Genomic DNA, 14,978 nt, shown 5'->3' on the forward strand with positions numbered 1-14,978 from the left:
GTTGTTGTTTCTTTTTGGCACAAGTACTGAGTACAACAATAACAACAATAATGCCAATTGATTTGCTTATAATTATGTTGGCAACTCAATCTTTAACATCTGCTTGAAATCAAGCTTCAATTATGATGTGCGTTCTTATCCTGCGGACATGACTTGCAGCGCATTTTGCGCATATTTTAGGTCTATCATATATGACAGCAATTTACTCCAATATTAAATATAATATATTGTACATAAGAACGCTATTGTGTTTAACAAAGCGTGAGTTAATAATCTCTCAAACATCTTTGGAATAACTACAAATAGTACTCTGAAAAATGTTTCTTATGAGTATAACAACTTTATTATATAAAGGAAATATAAATAACCTTAAAATATGCGTTCAGCAACAGCAACTACAAATATTTGCATGAATAATTCTTGCAGTGCAGTGATAAAAAACAAACATGCCAAAAGCGTGTGGGGGGAAGTTTCCAGGGTCATGAAACGACTTTCCATAACGCTGACTCGAAGGGAAGCGCGTGCAATTGAGAGCATTATCGGTCAGCAGTGAATACAATTATACAATATTATTAAAATAAATTCCCAAAGGCAAAACAAATTGCCAGATTGTGTCGCTGCGATGAGGCAACTTATCAGTTTACTTATATATAGTTTATTTTTCTTGACTTTCTATCAACGACACAAATGTGTGCCACACACGATGTTTAAAGCAAAAAAAGAATAAAATAAATAAATAGATAAAATAACAACACACAGGCAATGAAATCGAAAGAGTTGGCGGCAACCTTAATTACAGCCCCAGTTTTATGATTGTTGTTATTATTATTATTATAGCTGTGTGTCGCATGAGATAACTTAAAGCCAGCTGAGCATACTCGAGTGCTTGAACCAAATCCTCCTGAATACCGAGGAGCGCAAAGTAATATCATGGATTTGGGTTCGATAGCCTGCCGAAGGTTACTCTCAATCGCGTGGGTATTGTGTGCTATACGAGTTGCTATCAACCGTAGTAATATTATGCCTCATTCATAATGCAAAAAGCTCTTTGTGTGCATCATTTACGGTTAAAACCGCGCCCCCTACTCACACACACACACACACATTACGCCCACAATTCACATTTGCGTTTTTAGGTCCCACATACGGTGCATATATATTTTATCCTTGTACCAGATTGATTTTATACTGTCACAACATCTATTAAATGGGAATATTTCTATTTCAATTCACCATGCTTATACATTTTTTAGAATTAACCTTTAACTCGTTTAAAATGAAATGCTAAAATGTAATTAATTTTTGTATATTTATTATATTTTTCGTACATAAGTGTTAAAGTCTTTTATCCTTGTACCAGATCGATTTTTTTATGATCACTCCTATTAAATGGGAATATTCCTATTTCAATTGACGTTTTCTTAAATCTTCAACTAGATCATAATTAAATGCACAATTTGAATTCATTTCAATATTTTTATTATATTTTTCATTGTACCAGATTGATTTTTATAATATATACTAAATTCCTAGCTTTCCTAGCTTAGCCTTTTTTCAAACCTTTTTGAAGCAAACTCCAACTTGCAAAAATTTAATTAATTTACATTTTAATATTTTTTATATTCTATATAAGCGCATATATTTCTTATCCTTGTAACAGATTGATTTTTATACTATAACAAAAATTATTGAATGGGAATATTCCTAGATTCTTTGCTTAGCCTGTTTCAAAACTTTTTTTGAACCAGTCTTCAACTCGAACATAATAAAATGCCAAAATTGAATTAATTTCCATTTTTATATATTTATTATTTTCTAATATCATTAAAGTTTAAGTATATTACAGTCGAGCATAAGTATTATACACAAAGTAGTTGCACATTGCGGTCGGAGACATTTTTCACATGCTTTTATTGATTTTTCTTTTTGCGTTAGCCATACGTACGAAAGGAAGCAAGCAACAAAGAGGAAGCTAAAGGAAAACCAAAACAAAAGAAAAATGTTTTTTTAATTGCATTATGCAGTCCACTGAAAATCTCATACATTTCCATACAAAAACCGACAGAGAGAGAGAGGTAGAGAGAGAGAGAGAGAGAGACGGCGGACAGAGCCGCAAGTTAATTTCATTTACTGCCCCGGACAGGATATAAGTGGGCCGCTTACCGGAAAGCTGGGTGTGAAGGAAGATGGTGGAGGGACGGGGGGGGAGGAAAGGTGGAGGGACTCTTGCGGTTCTAGGGCTTGGCATTGTGCGATGGTTAATAGTTCGAACTCTGATTTTCACCGAGAGGAACTTGACGGCTTTTGCACATTTCCGTTTGTATTGAAGTGAACTGCTATTGAAATATATTTGAAAGAGCGAACAAGAAATTAGCACAAGGATTCATCAACTTTTAACGATAATTATGCAATTAATTTCTGAATTTCTGAGCACGCAAAATATGTTGAAATATTCAGCCATCAAATTAAGGGCTAATGACTAATTAAAATTGCTTGAAATTTCTGCTTTTCTGCCAAATTTATTTTATAGAAAAGCTAACCATTTTCAACAAAATTAGAACAGTTTGGTGTTATTATTAAAATATACCAAATTAAAATATCACAAAAATATTAAAATATTCCAACATTAATATTTAGTATTTCGGTTTACTTCAGTTACTTGTCAATACTTTGAAAATCGGTATTTGATCCTAAGATATGATTAATTTAAAAACTAAAGGCATGCTTGATGTTAAAGGGATCTTTCTTTGTGTATCTATGTTTTAAAGGCACTAAACTCTACTACTGTGGGTTATATCTTGATAAAGTTATCTATTCTAAAGCAAAAGAGTATTTAGTCGAAAGGCTGTAAACTTGAAAATGTTCCTATTGACTGCAAACCCGATAATAAGTAATAAGTAGACAAGAATATGGGGTGACTTTCAATAAAAATCGACTTTCCTAGTTGTGCTATCTTTTCTACTTAAAGGTATTTCTTTTACTTTGCCCCTTTTTCAATCTGCTTGTTCATAAATCAGATCATCTTTCGCATTGCCCATCATTAATTGTGTGCTCTTAAAGGCTTTGGGGTTGCCCCACAGCCACAATACTCGGAGCATCACGTGCACCGCACCGCACAATAAATCGCATAAGCAACCGCACACGTGGCCCATCGATTGTGCAAAGCCTTATCAGCAGCTATCAGTGCAGCGAATAGACTGATGGCTGAAGGCGGAAGACAGAGGCAAATGTCCGAACTATTAACAGAGATAGAAGGCCAATAAAGTAAGTGCTTGGACTGGCGTCTGACAGTTCAATTAACTTGCCAAAAGCAGTGGAAATTTATGCGCTGCCAACGGAATGCAAAACTACTTAAAAGACTTTTCGAGGCGCACCAGTGAAAATGCGGAAAATGCTAATCATTTGCTCATTAAATGCACATCAGGCACAGCGTTAGGACATCGTGTTAATGATAAGACACCAGCCGAATGCCAAGCTCCCCAAAAAAAAAAAAACATCCCAGAGAAAAACACTCACGAATCATTCGTGGCTGCTGCCCGGGTCGGACAACAACACATCCCAGATATGGTCACAGTCACAGCTGTTGTGAGATGCGAAATTGTGCCTCCACTTTTCTCACTCTCTCTCTCTCTCTCCTTCTCTCCGTCTCTCTTTTTGCGTTGTGCAGACATCTTAACTGCCTGTGAAATATGCCTCAGCTTGTGCCTCAGCCTGGACCTGGTTCTGGTAATGGTTCAACTTGTGCTTCAGCTTCGGGCTTCTGCTGGTTTCTGCTGGTTTCGGGTGGTGGAGTGTGCGTTGTGCCACAAAGATACGGATACATATCTCAAGAGAGGCGCCGGATGTCAAATCATCTGTTTTAAATCGATTTTTTCTGTTGTTTTGTTGTTGTTCTTCGTATGTCGGAGTGTGCGTGAGCCTGCGTCTGTGTATGCGTGTGTATGCGTTATGGCACTTTTTCCCTATTCTCCCATATTTTTTTATGCGCCGAGAAAACTTTTGTTTGCATGATGAATGCAAGTTGCCAGAGAACTTTCCTACAAAAACTCAAGTATGATTAGCCCGAAAGGCATTAAAGAGGCAAAAGAAGCAGCGAAACACAAAAAGAGCAGCCAAAGTGAAAAGAAAATCGCTTAGCACAAAAGGAAAAGCCCCCAACTTTAGCATAATTAGCTTCAATGAGTTGTGCAACTTAAGAAAAGCTCAAATAATACAAGTAAAATAAATTAATAAGCACAATAAAGTGCGCCAAGCCAATAAAAATAACGCACAAAGCGCTACGAAAGGAGTTCAAGTGATAAATATTGTTGGGAAATTCTAAAAAATTATTAATATGTTAGGTTAATAACTAGCTATAAAACAACCTTATCGCTCAGTTGTTCTATTAGATTTCTTTTCTCTTTGCACTTTTCCAACTTTCGTTTAAAAATTTCGTAAACAAAGCAGTAAAAATCTAAATATTTCTGCTCTGCTAAACAGAAATGTGTTACAAACATTTTAAATGGCGTTTTGGGTATGTAAATTAGCTTAAGAATTAATTCGCCATGCTTTTTGAGAATTCTTCACAACGATGTTATACTGTATTTTAATAACTAGTTACAAAAATTCAAGCAATTCGCCGCTGTCGACGACTTTGCGTCGTCTAATTTAATTGACCCCAAAAAGCGACGCCGAAAATTGCTTTAAATTTGTAGAGCTTTCAGCGAACGCGGCACAAAAATCATATCGAGAAGCCGAACAAAAAAACTGACCACTCTGAACCACCTAAGCAAACTGTGCCCAAATCTCACATCTTGGAATCTGCTGTTGTTGGTGTTGTTGTTGTTGGTATTGTTGTTGTTGTTGCCGCCTACGGCCGACAATTTTTGCTCATTAAATAAATCAAAATCGGTTGTTTCTCCGACTGGCCATAAAAGTCAATTTTGATTTCTACTATTTTGGTGTCTGCAATTTGGTTGATAAATTTATGCAAATTTGGTGAAATGCGCAAATTGAGTGTTCACATTTGTCAATTTGTGGGCCACAAATGTGAATAAAATAATAATATACTGCATATAAAGAAATTAGACAAACTTCTAATTTCAACTCAGTCGAAGCTTTCAAAAAATTCCATCATCCAGATTTTAGAATCGATTTGTAAAAAATTGGAGAAATACATTATATGAGCGAGATAAAAAACAGAATACTATAAATGTATAACAGTAATAAATAAATATGTAATATAAATATATTACATAAAAAAATTTGAGTTTTTTAGGAACTAGAATTACTTAAAAACAAAGTGGCTACAATTTTTTAGCGTCTACTGTATTCTTATTGTTTTTGACGAGCATATACTTCATTGAGTCACTGTCTCAAGACTCGATAAATTTATCTGCTTACTAATCTCTGTTGCTTTGATCTGGTCTGGTCACACTGGTCCAATGTACGTGTTAGTTACCGGGTCTGGCCCAGAAATGAGAAGTGAGACGAAAATTCCTCACCGAAACTAAGCAACGAACGTTACGTGTTTTCATGATTGTATTTGGCTCGACGGAACATAGGTTTATGCCTATCTGATAAGAGCGTGAAATAATAATTGTACATTCACTCAACTACGATTATTATGAGTTGGCACGCCAATATTGTAAAATTGTCACAGTTATGCAAGCGAAACAAAAAGTAAATAAACAATGAGAAGAGCAAGAGATGCCCCTCGAAAACCTGATTTATAATTGCAAATTATGCCCAAGAACTGCAATCGGGCAATTTGAAGTGTTTGCTCTCGCAATTAAACAAAAGAAGAAGAGAGGAAGAAAAGAATAAAAAACCCAAAGTTTGCAATTCTATCGCTTCGCACATTTGGCCTTATCTCCATTTTATGCTGGCGCCATAAAAGCACAAGCGAAGGTCAATAGAAGAGCAATAAAAAGTAGTAGTAGAAGTCGTAGTCATACTATAGTCTATAATAGGTGCGATAACGTCAAGAATAAGCGCGCAATGCAATGAATGGATGAATAAGCGTTATGCCAAAGATACTTAATTAGGATGACCATGTGCAGGTGGCATTAAAGGGTTTAATGGCTCATATACCTAATTGATTGGCTACCTTGCTTCCATTAATTTCATTCTTAAGTATGTACAATATAAATTAAGTAAAATAAGCTGACTTTAATGCAAGTTTATACTGTTATTCATCCTAAAAGTATTTACCATCCTTTTTCTTTCTTTTTTGATTTCTCTTTTCTTTCTTGAGTTGGGGAGTTTATGGTCACCCACGAAACTGGATACTGACCTTTTGTTTAGCAGTTGTTGTTGTTGTTGTTTTCCTGGCAGCTTTTGTGGGGCGGCAATTTGTTTACTTTTTGCTTTGTATTCGTGTTGTATTATTGTTGTTATCGGCAGTCGGTAGATTTTTCGTTAAGTTTTCGTTCGCTTTCTCGCTCTCGCCTGGTTGGGTTAGTATTCGTGTCCCGCAAAGGACGAAGCTGCGTATTCTTTCTTGCTCTCTCTCTCTCTCTCTATCGGACACACTCTCTCTCTTGCTTATTTGCTCTCTTTTTTTGGTCAGCCCGCGCACACTCAGCAAATTGATTTTCACTTTTGGTGAAGACTGTCAAAAAAAAATCACACACACACAACGCAGGAATTTTCACTTGTGCCACTTTTTTTGCTGTTTTGTTGTGTTGGTGTTGTTTTTGGTTTTGCTTCTGCCGTCATTTGAAGTCGACTGCTGATGCTGATGTTGCAGCAGGGAACAGGTTTGCGCTAAGGCTACAACGAATTCTTCAGCCGGGCCCAAAAACAAATCACAAAACGGCCAGCAGCGTTGCCGGCAGCGGCGCAAACTGCCTTTTCCTACTGCCTTTTCTTTTGGGCAGTCAGAGAAAGATGCTGCTGCTGGACCACAAGACTCGCACACAAACACAAACTCGATACGAACTCACTCAAACACACACGCACTCCGAACACAGAGAGCAACAAAAATTCTTTCGATGCCTTTGCCTTCCTTTACTTTGCTTTGCTTTGCTTTTTATTTGGTTTGCTCTTGTTGTTGTTGTTGTTGTTGTTGTTGTTGTTACTGCTGCTGCTGCTGCAGAGGCGAACCGGTTTTTGTTTTTGCACTACACTTAATATTTGTTAGCTTTTGCTTCGGCTGCAGCACTTGACAACAATCAAATATTGATAATTTCAATTTTGCAGCGCAACTAATTGAAATATTATTGCATTTGATACGTGATTTAGTTGCACTCGGCGCTTTAACATGCGTATGCACCGCTATTTCGTTTTACATTTGCTGCCCGCTTTGCACACCCACTCTTTAACACTTCTTCGATATTGCCGTTTCACTCGCACACGATTTGGCCGCTAACATAGCGCAACGCGCTGACACCAACCGTTCCAAGTCAAAGTCGTTTTCAGACTAATATCAACTCTTATAACGGCGACCTGGAGTGCCACTGTTATACTCAAAATGGCATCATTTAACCAAAACAGTCGGACTCTTATACTCTCTTGTACGCATAATCGCTGTGTGTGAATGTAAAGAGCATTTTGCAGCGAAGAGCAATAGGTGTGTTGTGCTCAAGTCTGTTTTGTTTTGTGCAGATAATAAGTATATTTTTAAACAGTTGGACATGATAGATTTCTACATAACCATGTTATTGCTATACCAAAAATGTTGTTAGTTAACAGTAACAGTAAGAACGTAAATTATGCGAGTTTTTCAAAAAAATTCATATATTTCTCCAATATATACATCAAAAAATATATTTTTAAATTTACAAATTATATTACTATTGTGATCATGTAAAGAATATTTTTTAATAGATGAATGTAATAAAATGTAAATAAATTAAACTTAAATCGCAAATCATATTAACAAAGCAATTGTCAGATACATTAATAGATTAATCTAATATAACTAGAGGACAATATATATAAGTTTTTACACAGAATTCATTTATTTATGTCTTTGAATTAGTTGAATATGGTTTTGGAATAATTCTACTTCCAATTTTATATTTTCCCATTCACTTAAACTGGTTGGTGATCTTTTAGAGACAACTTGCACCATGTTGTAATCCCAACCTCTTCAGAAATCCAGACATGAGTCTCCTATTCTGGATTGTTTTATTCTGACTTTCCCATGTCCTGACTAGTTACATCTGCACAAATAACGGTTGCCGCTGTTGATTAATGCTCCAAGTTTCAGACTTCAGTATTGTGGCCTAAAAAGTTAAAATTATTTATTCTATATAATATGTGTATATCAGACTTTGAGCTTCACCTGCAAGGATCGATCTTCCTTATTTATTGGATGGCAGAGGACGCCTATCTCTGTCCTTGTTAAAGCTCCGCTTTGACTTCTTCGGCGGGAAGCAAGGCCACTGGAATCAGTCTGAATGCTTCGCCCTCCAACGTGACATTGCAGTACATTTCACCAGGTAACGGTTCCGTCTGCGGACTTAGCGGAGTGACCATTTGAAGCACTGTAACGGGACCCTCGATGAACTCGGATTTCTCTTCCTTCACTTGTGACTCCTCATGCTTGCGCTCCATTTGCTCCACTTCCTCGTAGGAAAGGACAGTTAGATCGTGAGCTGAGATGTCTTCCGTTGGATGCTTGTTCGCCATGTGTCGTCGGAGATGAGCTCGAGTTGCAGCAGCATAAGCGCAACAGGGACAAGGGAATCTCTTGGAGCGCCAATGCTCTTTTGTGTGCGTTTTCGCATGGCGTTGCAGGTTGAAGAGTCGCTTTGTTGTGTATGAGCATTTGGTCACCGTGCAGCGAAATACAACAGAATATTTCTGTTTGATTTTGTCCGATTCCATTTCTGGATTAATTAATTCCACTCTTCTGTCTGAAATTGTTTTGCGTCAATTGTTTCTGATTTGTTGGTGCTGGCACTATCGGGCCATCGATGTTTCTGATATATCGATATATCTCGCAGCAAAATTATGGAAATTAATATATTATTGAGCAAAGTAGCATATCGTACCCAAACAAATAGTTTTTATTTTATTTGAATAATTTTTATTTACATTCTTTTGAATATATTTAAAAGCTAGTAATAACAAAAGAAAAATTGTGTTAACATTGAATTTTTTGCTGTAGTGGCGGTCGGTCGATAAGACAAGTTCTGTAGAATTCTCTTAAGTGCGATTCGCAACGTTCTCTCTTGACTGTTGCTATTTCCCCTTCGTTGCCTATGTTAACCGTCTTTTTGCGCCGTTAAATTTGAAATAACATATGAACTTGATTGGCTGCTTACGGATTTGCACTTATATGATGGCATGCTCACCGAAACTCTTATATTCTGTTATAAACAAGAATTGCTCGAATATATTTTTACACTCGACAGAGAGAGTACGCTGTTATGCTGTTATTTAACAGCTTTTTTCTGGTGGTCAGTTTAGCATTGAGTAAAAACATCAAAGTTGGCAAGCTAGCCACCCACTCGCCCGCTCACCATTAGACGCCATAGTGTGGCAAGTTCTGGGTCATTTGGGCACACTCAGCCATCATTGCCTTTACCTTTAAGGTTTATGTCGCAGCTGATGCTGTTGTTGTTGTATTCTCTGCTTTCCTCTGCGTCGTTGACATTCCAAGAGTGTGCTGTGGTTCATATTGACAGAGGGGGGCGGGTAAGGGGTTTTGGAGCGGGTGTCTTGAATTGCTGTTCATTGTTTGGGGTGACAAGCCATTGAGAACATTTGTTGCCGGTCATTTGCCACATTGTTGCAAGCGTGTTGTTGCTGCTGCCGCTCTTTCGATTTCTTGAGACGCTTGATTGTGGGGCTCTTTTTATTGTGGTTATTGTGACCTGATAACGAAGTCTAACTCCGCCACTTTTTGTATATCAATATTTATATAATACTTTTGTATAGTTTTACTAATAAATAACTTTAAGCTTGCCCAAATAGACAAGTTCCAAGTTTTTGCCTAGTTTCTTTTATGTAAATCGTTTTTTTTGTTTTGGCAGGAAATGAAATTTTACCATCAATAAACGTGAGCCGCAGGATGAACCCAAAGGTCAGCCCGAAACGGGGCGAGCTGGACACGATGCCAGTTTTTTGGCCTGGCTATGGAAAAGTGGAAATGTTGCATGCAATGTGTTTCATTAGCCCCCACCTCTGACCACTTTTCGCCTCCCTCTAACATCACACGCTTCAATTTGGCACACATGAATTTTGCTACGCAATAGCTTTCAAATTTCACGCCCTATTAGATCATACGTTTGGCAGGGGGATAGAGCGAGAGAAAGAGAGTTGCATTTAAATTCGGCCATCCCCCTCACACTCTCACCCACTGCCACTGACCATGCAATTATCAGTGAAGCGGCAGCAGCAACAATTGCAACAGCTCCAACAGCAGCGGTTGCGGCTGATTAGAGGCCAAATGCATTGCGAGCGCATCCAGTTTGGAGCTCTAAATGTACTTCCACTTCCAATTCAATTCATCAGCTTTTGATTAGCTTGCAAATTCATTTCACACACGTTGCAGAAAGGAAGTGCTTAGCCCATTTCCGTTTCCTGTTGCCCAAAATGCTTCTGCCAAACGCAATTTCACAATGTAAACTCTAATTTCCAGGCTCTCTTCAATGCACCAAATAACTGCAGCACTCATGAATATGCAAAATTGAAATCTGATCGTTGATCGAAATTGCACAACACTGGAATGGCTTGTAATCGAAATGCAGAAATTGAAAATGGTTCAGTTCTCGACTGAAGCGGTGAACATATTTTTTTGTAATACTCATATTATCGACCTGGACTAAGTAGTGAACAAAAATGTTTGTGGTCGGGTCAAAAGATGCCGACAACGCATGTTATCGTGTTGTACAATAGGCGGTAGTTGTTGTTGCTGCTGCATCTAATCTGGTTGTTAAACAAGCAATAGCATATGTGCCCAAGCAGTTGCCGCATCAAGGCTTCAGCTTTAGCTTTAACGGAACGGAATGGAAAGAAAACAAACGTAATAGGAGATGGCAGAGAGGCGAATGAGTTGGGTACATGGAGCAATAGGAAAAGATATGTTTCATTTTTTTTACAGAAGACGACGACGCGTCTTTGGAAAGGTTGGAATTAGCAGAACACAACAGCAACTCCCGAGACGTTGTTGTTCCAAGGAAAATGCCGTTTGTTAATGTGGCTGTTGTCGCTATCGTCTTTATGAAATCAGGCACGTGTGGTAAGCACTGTGGATAATACATATTATGTACATAACTATGTAGTAACTACATAACTAACATAAAATAAAATAATAAAAAAAGTAGTTGAATGTATTGCATTAGATAGTTCGTTTTAGTTTATATGTACATATATTTTAATTTAATCAAACAAAAATAATATTCGTTTATGTACATATTCGGCTTGTGTTTATGTTTTTAAATAAGAATTGCTTTTAGAAAGAGGTATTCTATTCTATTATTCAATGTACCAAAAATTACCTAAATTTCAAGAGCTATGTTATGTTAACACCTTTAATACAATACTTTGCGCTTCAGTCCACTGTGCGACGCCACTCAGATAAAATTTTGATGCGCCAACTAAAGCAACAACAATAGCAAACATGGCGGTCCAACTAGATGCAACTGACAATGCTTTGTAGTTGTTGTAGGGTCGATGCTTATCCGAGCATGTAAGCAGCCTCTTAACGGCTTGCATTTAACAATGCCCCCTCCTCTCTCATACCCCGCCCCAACACAACTACGCATATGATGACCCCAGGTTGCACTGTAGCCCGTACAGTTTGGCAGTCACTGCCGCGCTCATTATGCGATTTATGTACTAGCAGCTGCAGGCTGCAGCCTCTACATGACTGTCTGTCTCTTTGTCATACAGCTAGCTTTCATAACGTCTAACCAGATACATACACAGCAGAAAAGTAGCAGACGAACATACAATAAATAACAATCAGGTAGCTGCCAGTGGGAGTAGTGTTTGCTAGACAGAAACAACTATGGAAAGGGGGCAACGCAGGGTGTGCCATGAAGGCGCAGCTGCGGTCAGTCAAAAACGAGACAACAAGTGGTGGTGATGGAGGCCACCCGCGTAAGCAACGAGGAAATATTTTTGCCTAAGTTTACGATGTGTCTGAGAGTGACAGTAGATTCGCAACTGTGACTGACCACAGTTTGGCAGCCACATGGGTCAATTTGTGGACATTTTTGGAAAAGAAGTACAGTGAAAGTCGTTGTTGCTGCTGTCTCTGCCGTCTAGTTGATGGCTGTCAAACTGTGAGGCATCCAACACGCCTCACTAACCTCGTGATTTACTATGCTAAAGACATAACCCAACTCGGGCCAGACAAACCGGCTGCAACAGCCGGCAAAAACGCCAATAAGTGACTGAACAAAAGGCTGTTAAAGGAGGTGGAGGGCGAGGGGTGTGGGGTGTGGCATGCGTTTTAACATAATGAAAATGTTTGGCTACAATGGGCGAGAAACACAGCAACGAATTTGCATCAAATTTGCATTTTTTGTTGCCACTGCAAGAAAGTGAAAATTGCATAAATAACACACACAAGTTGCAAGTAGCTTGGCAGCAGCCAGCAAACAAAATATTGAAGCAGGTCAGCGCAAAATGAGCGAAAGTGAATCAATGCATTGCGAGAGGAGAAAAGAGAATTAAGAAACCTGAAACAGGAAACGCGGCGAAACATTTAGCAATTTGCAATGCCTCTCGAACTGTGATGCGTGACAAACGACTAAAACAAACTCTGAATTGATCAGCGCCAAGTCAGGCAAATTTATAGGAGAAGTCATATAAATATTTAAAGTTTAACCCTGATCAATTTAGTAAAATACATTTCAAATGAATTTTAGTATATTGAGTTTCTTATTTTTCGATTTTTTCAAGAGTGGGAAAATTATTTTATTATAATATGTAGTTTCTTAAGCTTTATCTTTTACTTACATCGCAGATCGGGAAGTGTGGAAAATATTTTAAATCTAGGTCATACAATTTACTTATAAAAAAACAAAATCATTTTATTTAATTCAAGGAAATTATTCAATCTAAGAAATACAATATAGAAAATTTTGTAAGCAACACAAAAGAAAGTAAAGAAATAAGTAATTTGGTAATGATAATGATAACTTTTAAACATTGAATTATAGAATAGAAAATTTTACATGTTGATCTCTTATAAAGAGTTTATAATACAATATAATAATATAGTTACCAATAACAGATTATTAAACTAATTATTAAATTGATTGACTAATTTGTGCAGCAATTTGAACAATTTAATAATTACATACAATACTTTGATTCCCAAATAAAATAAATAGCTGTTCATATTTTCCAAATTCTTTGAAGCTTTTCAACTTTGTGCCCAAAAAGTTTCGACGTTTTATCTGTCCACAGGATCTGCCTCTTCAGGCATTCCAGCTTTCAAACATCTAGATAAATTTTGAATAACATTTTAACTTTATTTTTAGTTGATATCAATTTAATTCAAAAAATTAAAAATTTGTAACTTAGCTAATTTACTTATTTTCTTACCATTGACCGCGGAGGGAATTCATTAAGATGTATTGTAATTATGCAAAATACATTGTACCCGAGTAGAGGAATTAGACAATAAATTTATGTAAAAAGCACAAGCTGTAAACTGTCACGTCGTCAGCAAAAATGTTCGCGGCAACAGGAGGAGAAACCATCACCACGTGTTTAGCGAAACCTGGCCCCAATCTCGTTTCTCGTTGCCAGCAGATAACCAAACATAAGGATGGAAGGTGGCGGGCGGGTTTCGGGCACTTTACACGAATTACTCGCGACCCAAGCACATTGTAATTCATATTATTCCGCAGACGGAGGAAAGGAAACGGAGCCTGTTCCATTTCAAATCCTTGGGGACATTGTCAGTGCTATGAGCTATGAGATGATTTTTATTTTTAGCACATTGCGGCTGCCTCAAGGTTGTGAGGTGGCAGAGGAGGTGCGAGTGTCTTGTCTTGGCTTGCCTTAAGCGTCTTTTGTGCGTAAGAACAGAACATGTCAAACTTTAGTCCAATGGTCTCCAAATTGCTTTACGAGCTAGTAAGCACGGTGTAGAAAATGTGATTACGATAGTCGTGCAAGCTCACGCGTTCATCTGCAGGAAGATATAATGACTGCAAAACTTTGCGTGGGATTAGACATTGGAATAAAATGGGAATTTGTTTTAGGTTACTTACAGATATATGATGGCAACGGTTATATTGTCTTTATTGAAAGTTACTTGCTACAAGATAATTACCAATTAATTTATCTTATTTAGTAAACTTAATTGCTCTCAAACTGTTGTTTACCTGATAGTAGTACACTGGACGTATGCATCCATCCACTGGCTGTCAAACTGTGTTTTCAATTGCAGCTGGAAGCTGGCAACTTGCCACAGAACGCGAAGTGCTATATGTAGTACAGTTATCGGGACTCGCTGTGACTTCTCTGACAGTTGGACTATTTTTTATGCGACACATCTTTGGTTATTTAGCACTTTGACGCTGTGTTGGTGCAAACGTCAGGAATGTTCCACTACGTCACATCACATGAAATATGAAATCAAGCGCCAACGACGCGACACCCCAAAAAGCAAACAAGTGTCGGCGTCAGCGCAAGGACATCACGTGATTGCGAGGTAGTGGCCAATTCCCGAGCCGTTTTCGACTATAAAGCGAGAGTGTTTAAGATGAGTCCTGCAAGTGCGAAATCCCTTGAGCAAACACCAATAAAGCGCGACTTTTGAATGTGAATGTGAAATCAGTTGCAAAATTAAGGACGAGCTGCGTGTCAGTTGACACCCAAAGGGAATCGCTGATAGTTTGTTTTACAAATGTAGCCATCTTCATTTCCCTTTTCCCCATCTGGGTCCTGCAGCTCTGCTGTTCCATTCAACATTCAATGGGAGCAGAGAGCTTAATAACATGCAAATGATGTGAAAATGCACAGAAAAACGAGGGAAACCCAAATGCCACTTACATTTTTCATACAAACGCTGCAGTTTCGCA

The 14,978-nt window shown here is 37.8% G+C and overlaps 2 protein-coding genes and 1 long non-coding RNA gene across 11 annotated transcripts in view; all 3 read right to left on the bottom strand.

The window, feature by feature from the left end:
* The window catches only part of LOC133846204 (SH3 and multiple ankyrin repeat domains protein 1), a 76,134-nt gene extending 68,723 nt beyond the window's left edge, over window positions 1-7,411 (bottom strand). For all 9 annotated transcript variants that reach the window (XM_062281019.1, XM_062281027.1, XM_062281022.1 and 6 more), the window contains exon 1: window positions 6,275-7,411. The gene's annotated coding sequence lies outside the window, so the exon portion shown is untranslated. The remainder of the gene's footprint in view (window positions 1-6,274) is intronic.
* A 355-nt stretch (window positions 7,412-7,766) lies between these two features.
* On the bottom strand, window positions 7,767-8,886 carry LOC133846213 (RE1-silencing transcription factor-like). Its single transcript, XM_062281035.1, has 2 exons — window positions 8,270-8,886; window positions 7,767-8,210 (listed from the first exon to the last, which is right to left on the bottom strand). Exon 1 carries the CDS (start codon window positions 8,812-8,814, stop codon window positions 8,329-8,331), a length of 486 nt encoding a protein of 161 aa, XP_062137019.1. The 5' UTR covers window positions 8,815-8,886; the 3' UTR covers window positions 7,767-8,210; window positions 8,270-8,328.
* A 107-nt stretch (window positions 8,887-8,993) lies between these two features.
* LOC133843044 (uncharacterized) lies at window positions 8,994-9,930 on the bottom strand. Its single transcript, XR_009894466.1, has 2 exons — window positions 9,285-9,930; window positions 8,994-9,202 (listed from the first exon to the last, which is right to left on the bottom strand). It is a non-coding gene; the product is annotated as an uncharacterized LOC133843044 (long non-coding RNA).
* Window positions 9,931-14,978: the final 5,048 nt, after the last annotated feature.

Source organism: Drosophila sulfurigaster, chromosome 3 (assembly GCF_023558435.1).
Source record: "Drosophila sulfurigaster albostrigata strain 15112-1811.04 chromosome 3, ASM2355843v2, whole genome shotgun sequence".
NCBI classification, from domain to species: Eukaryota; Metazoa; Arthropoda; class Insecta; order Diptera; family Drosophilidae; genus Drosophila; species Drosophila sulfurigaster.

Bases quoted from the DNA above. Each gene is read 5' to 3' on its own strand.
- LOC133846213 (XM_062281035.1), bottom strand. From the start codon at position 8,814: ATGGAATCGGACAAAATCAAACAGAAATATTCTGTTGTATTTCGCTGC.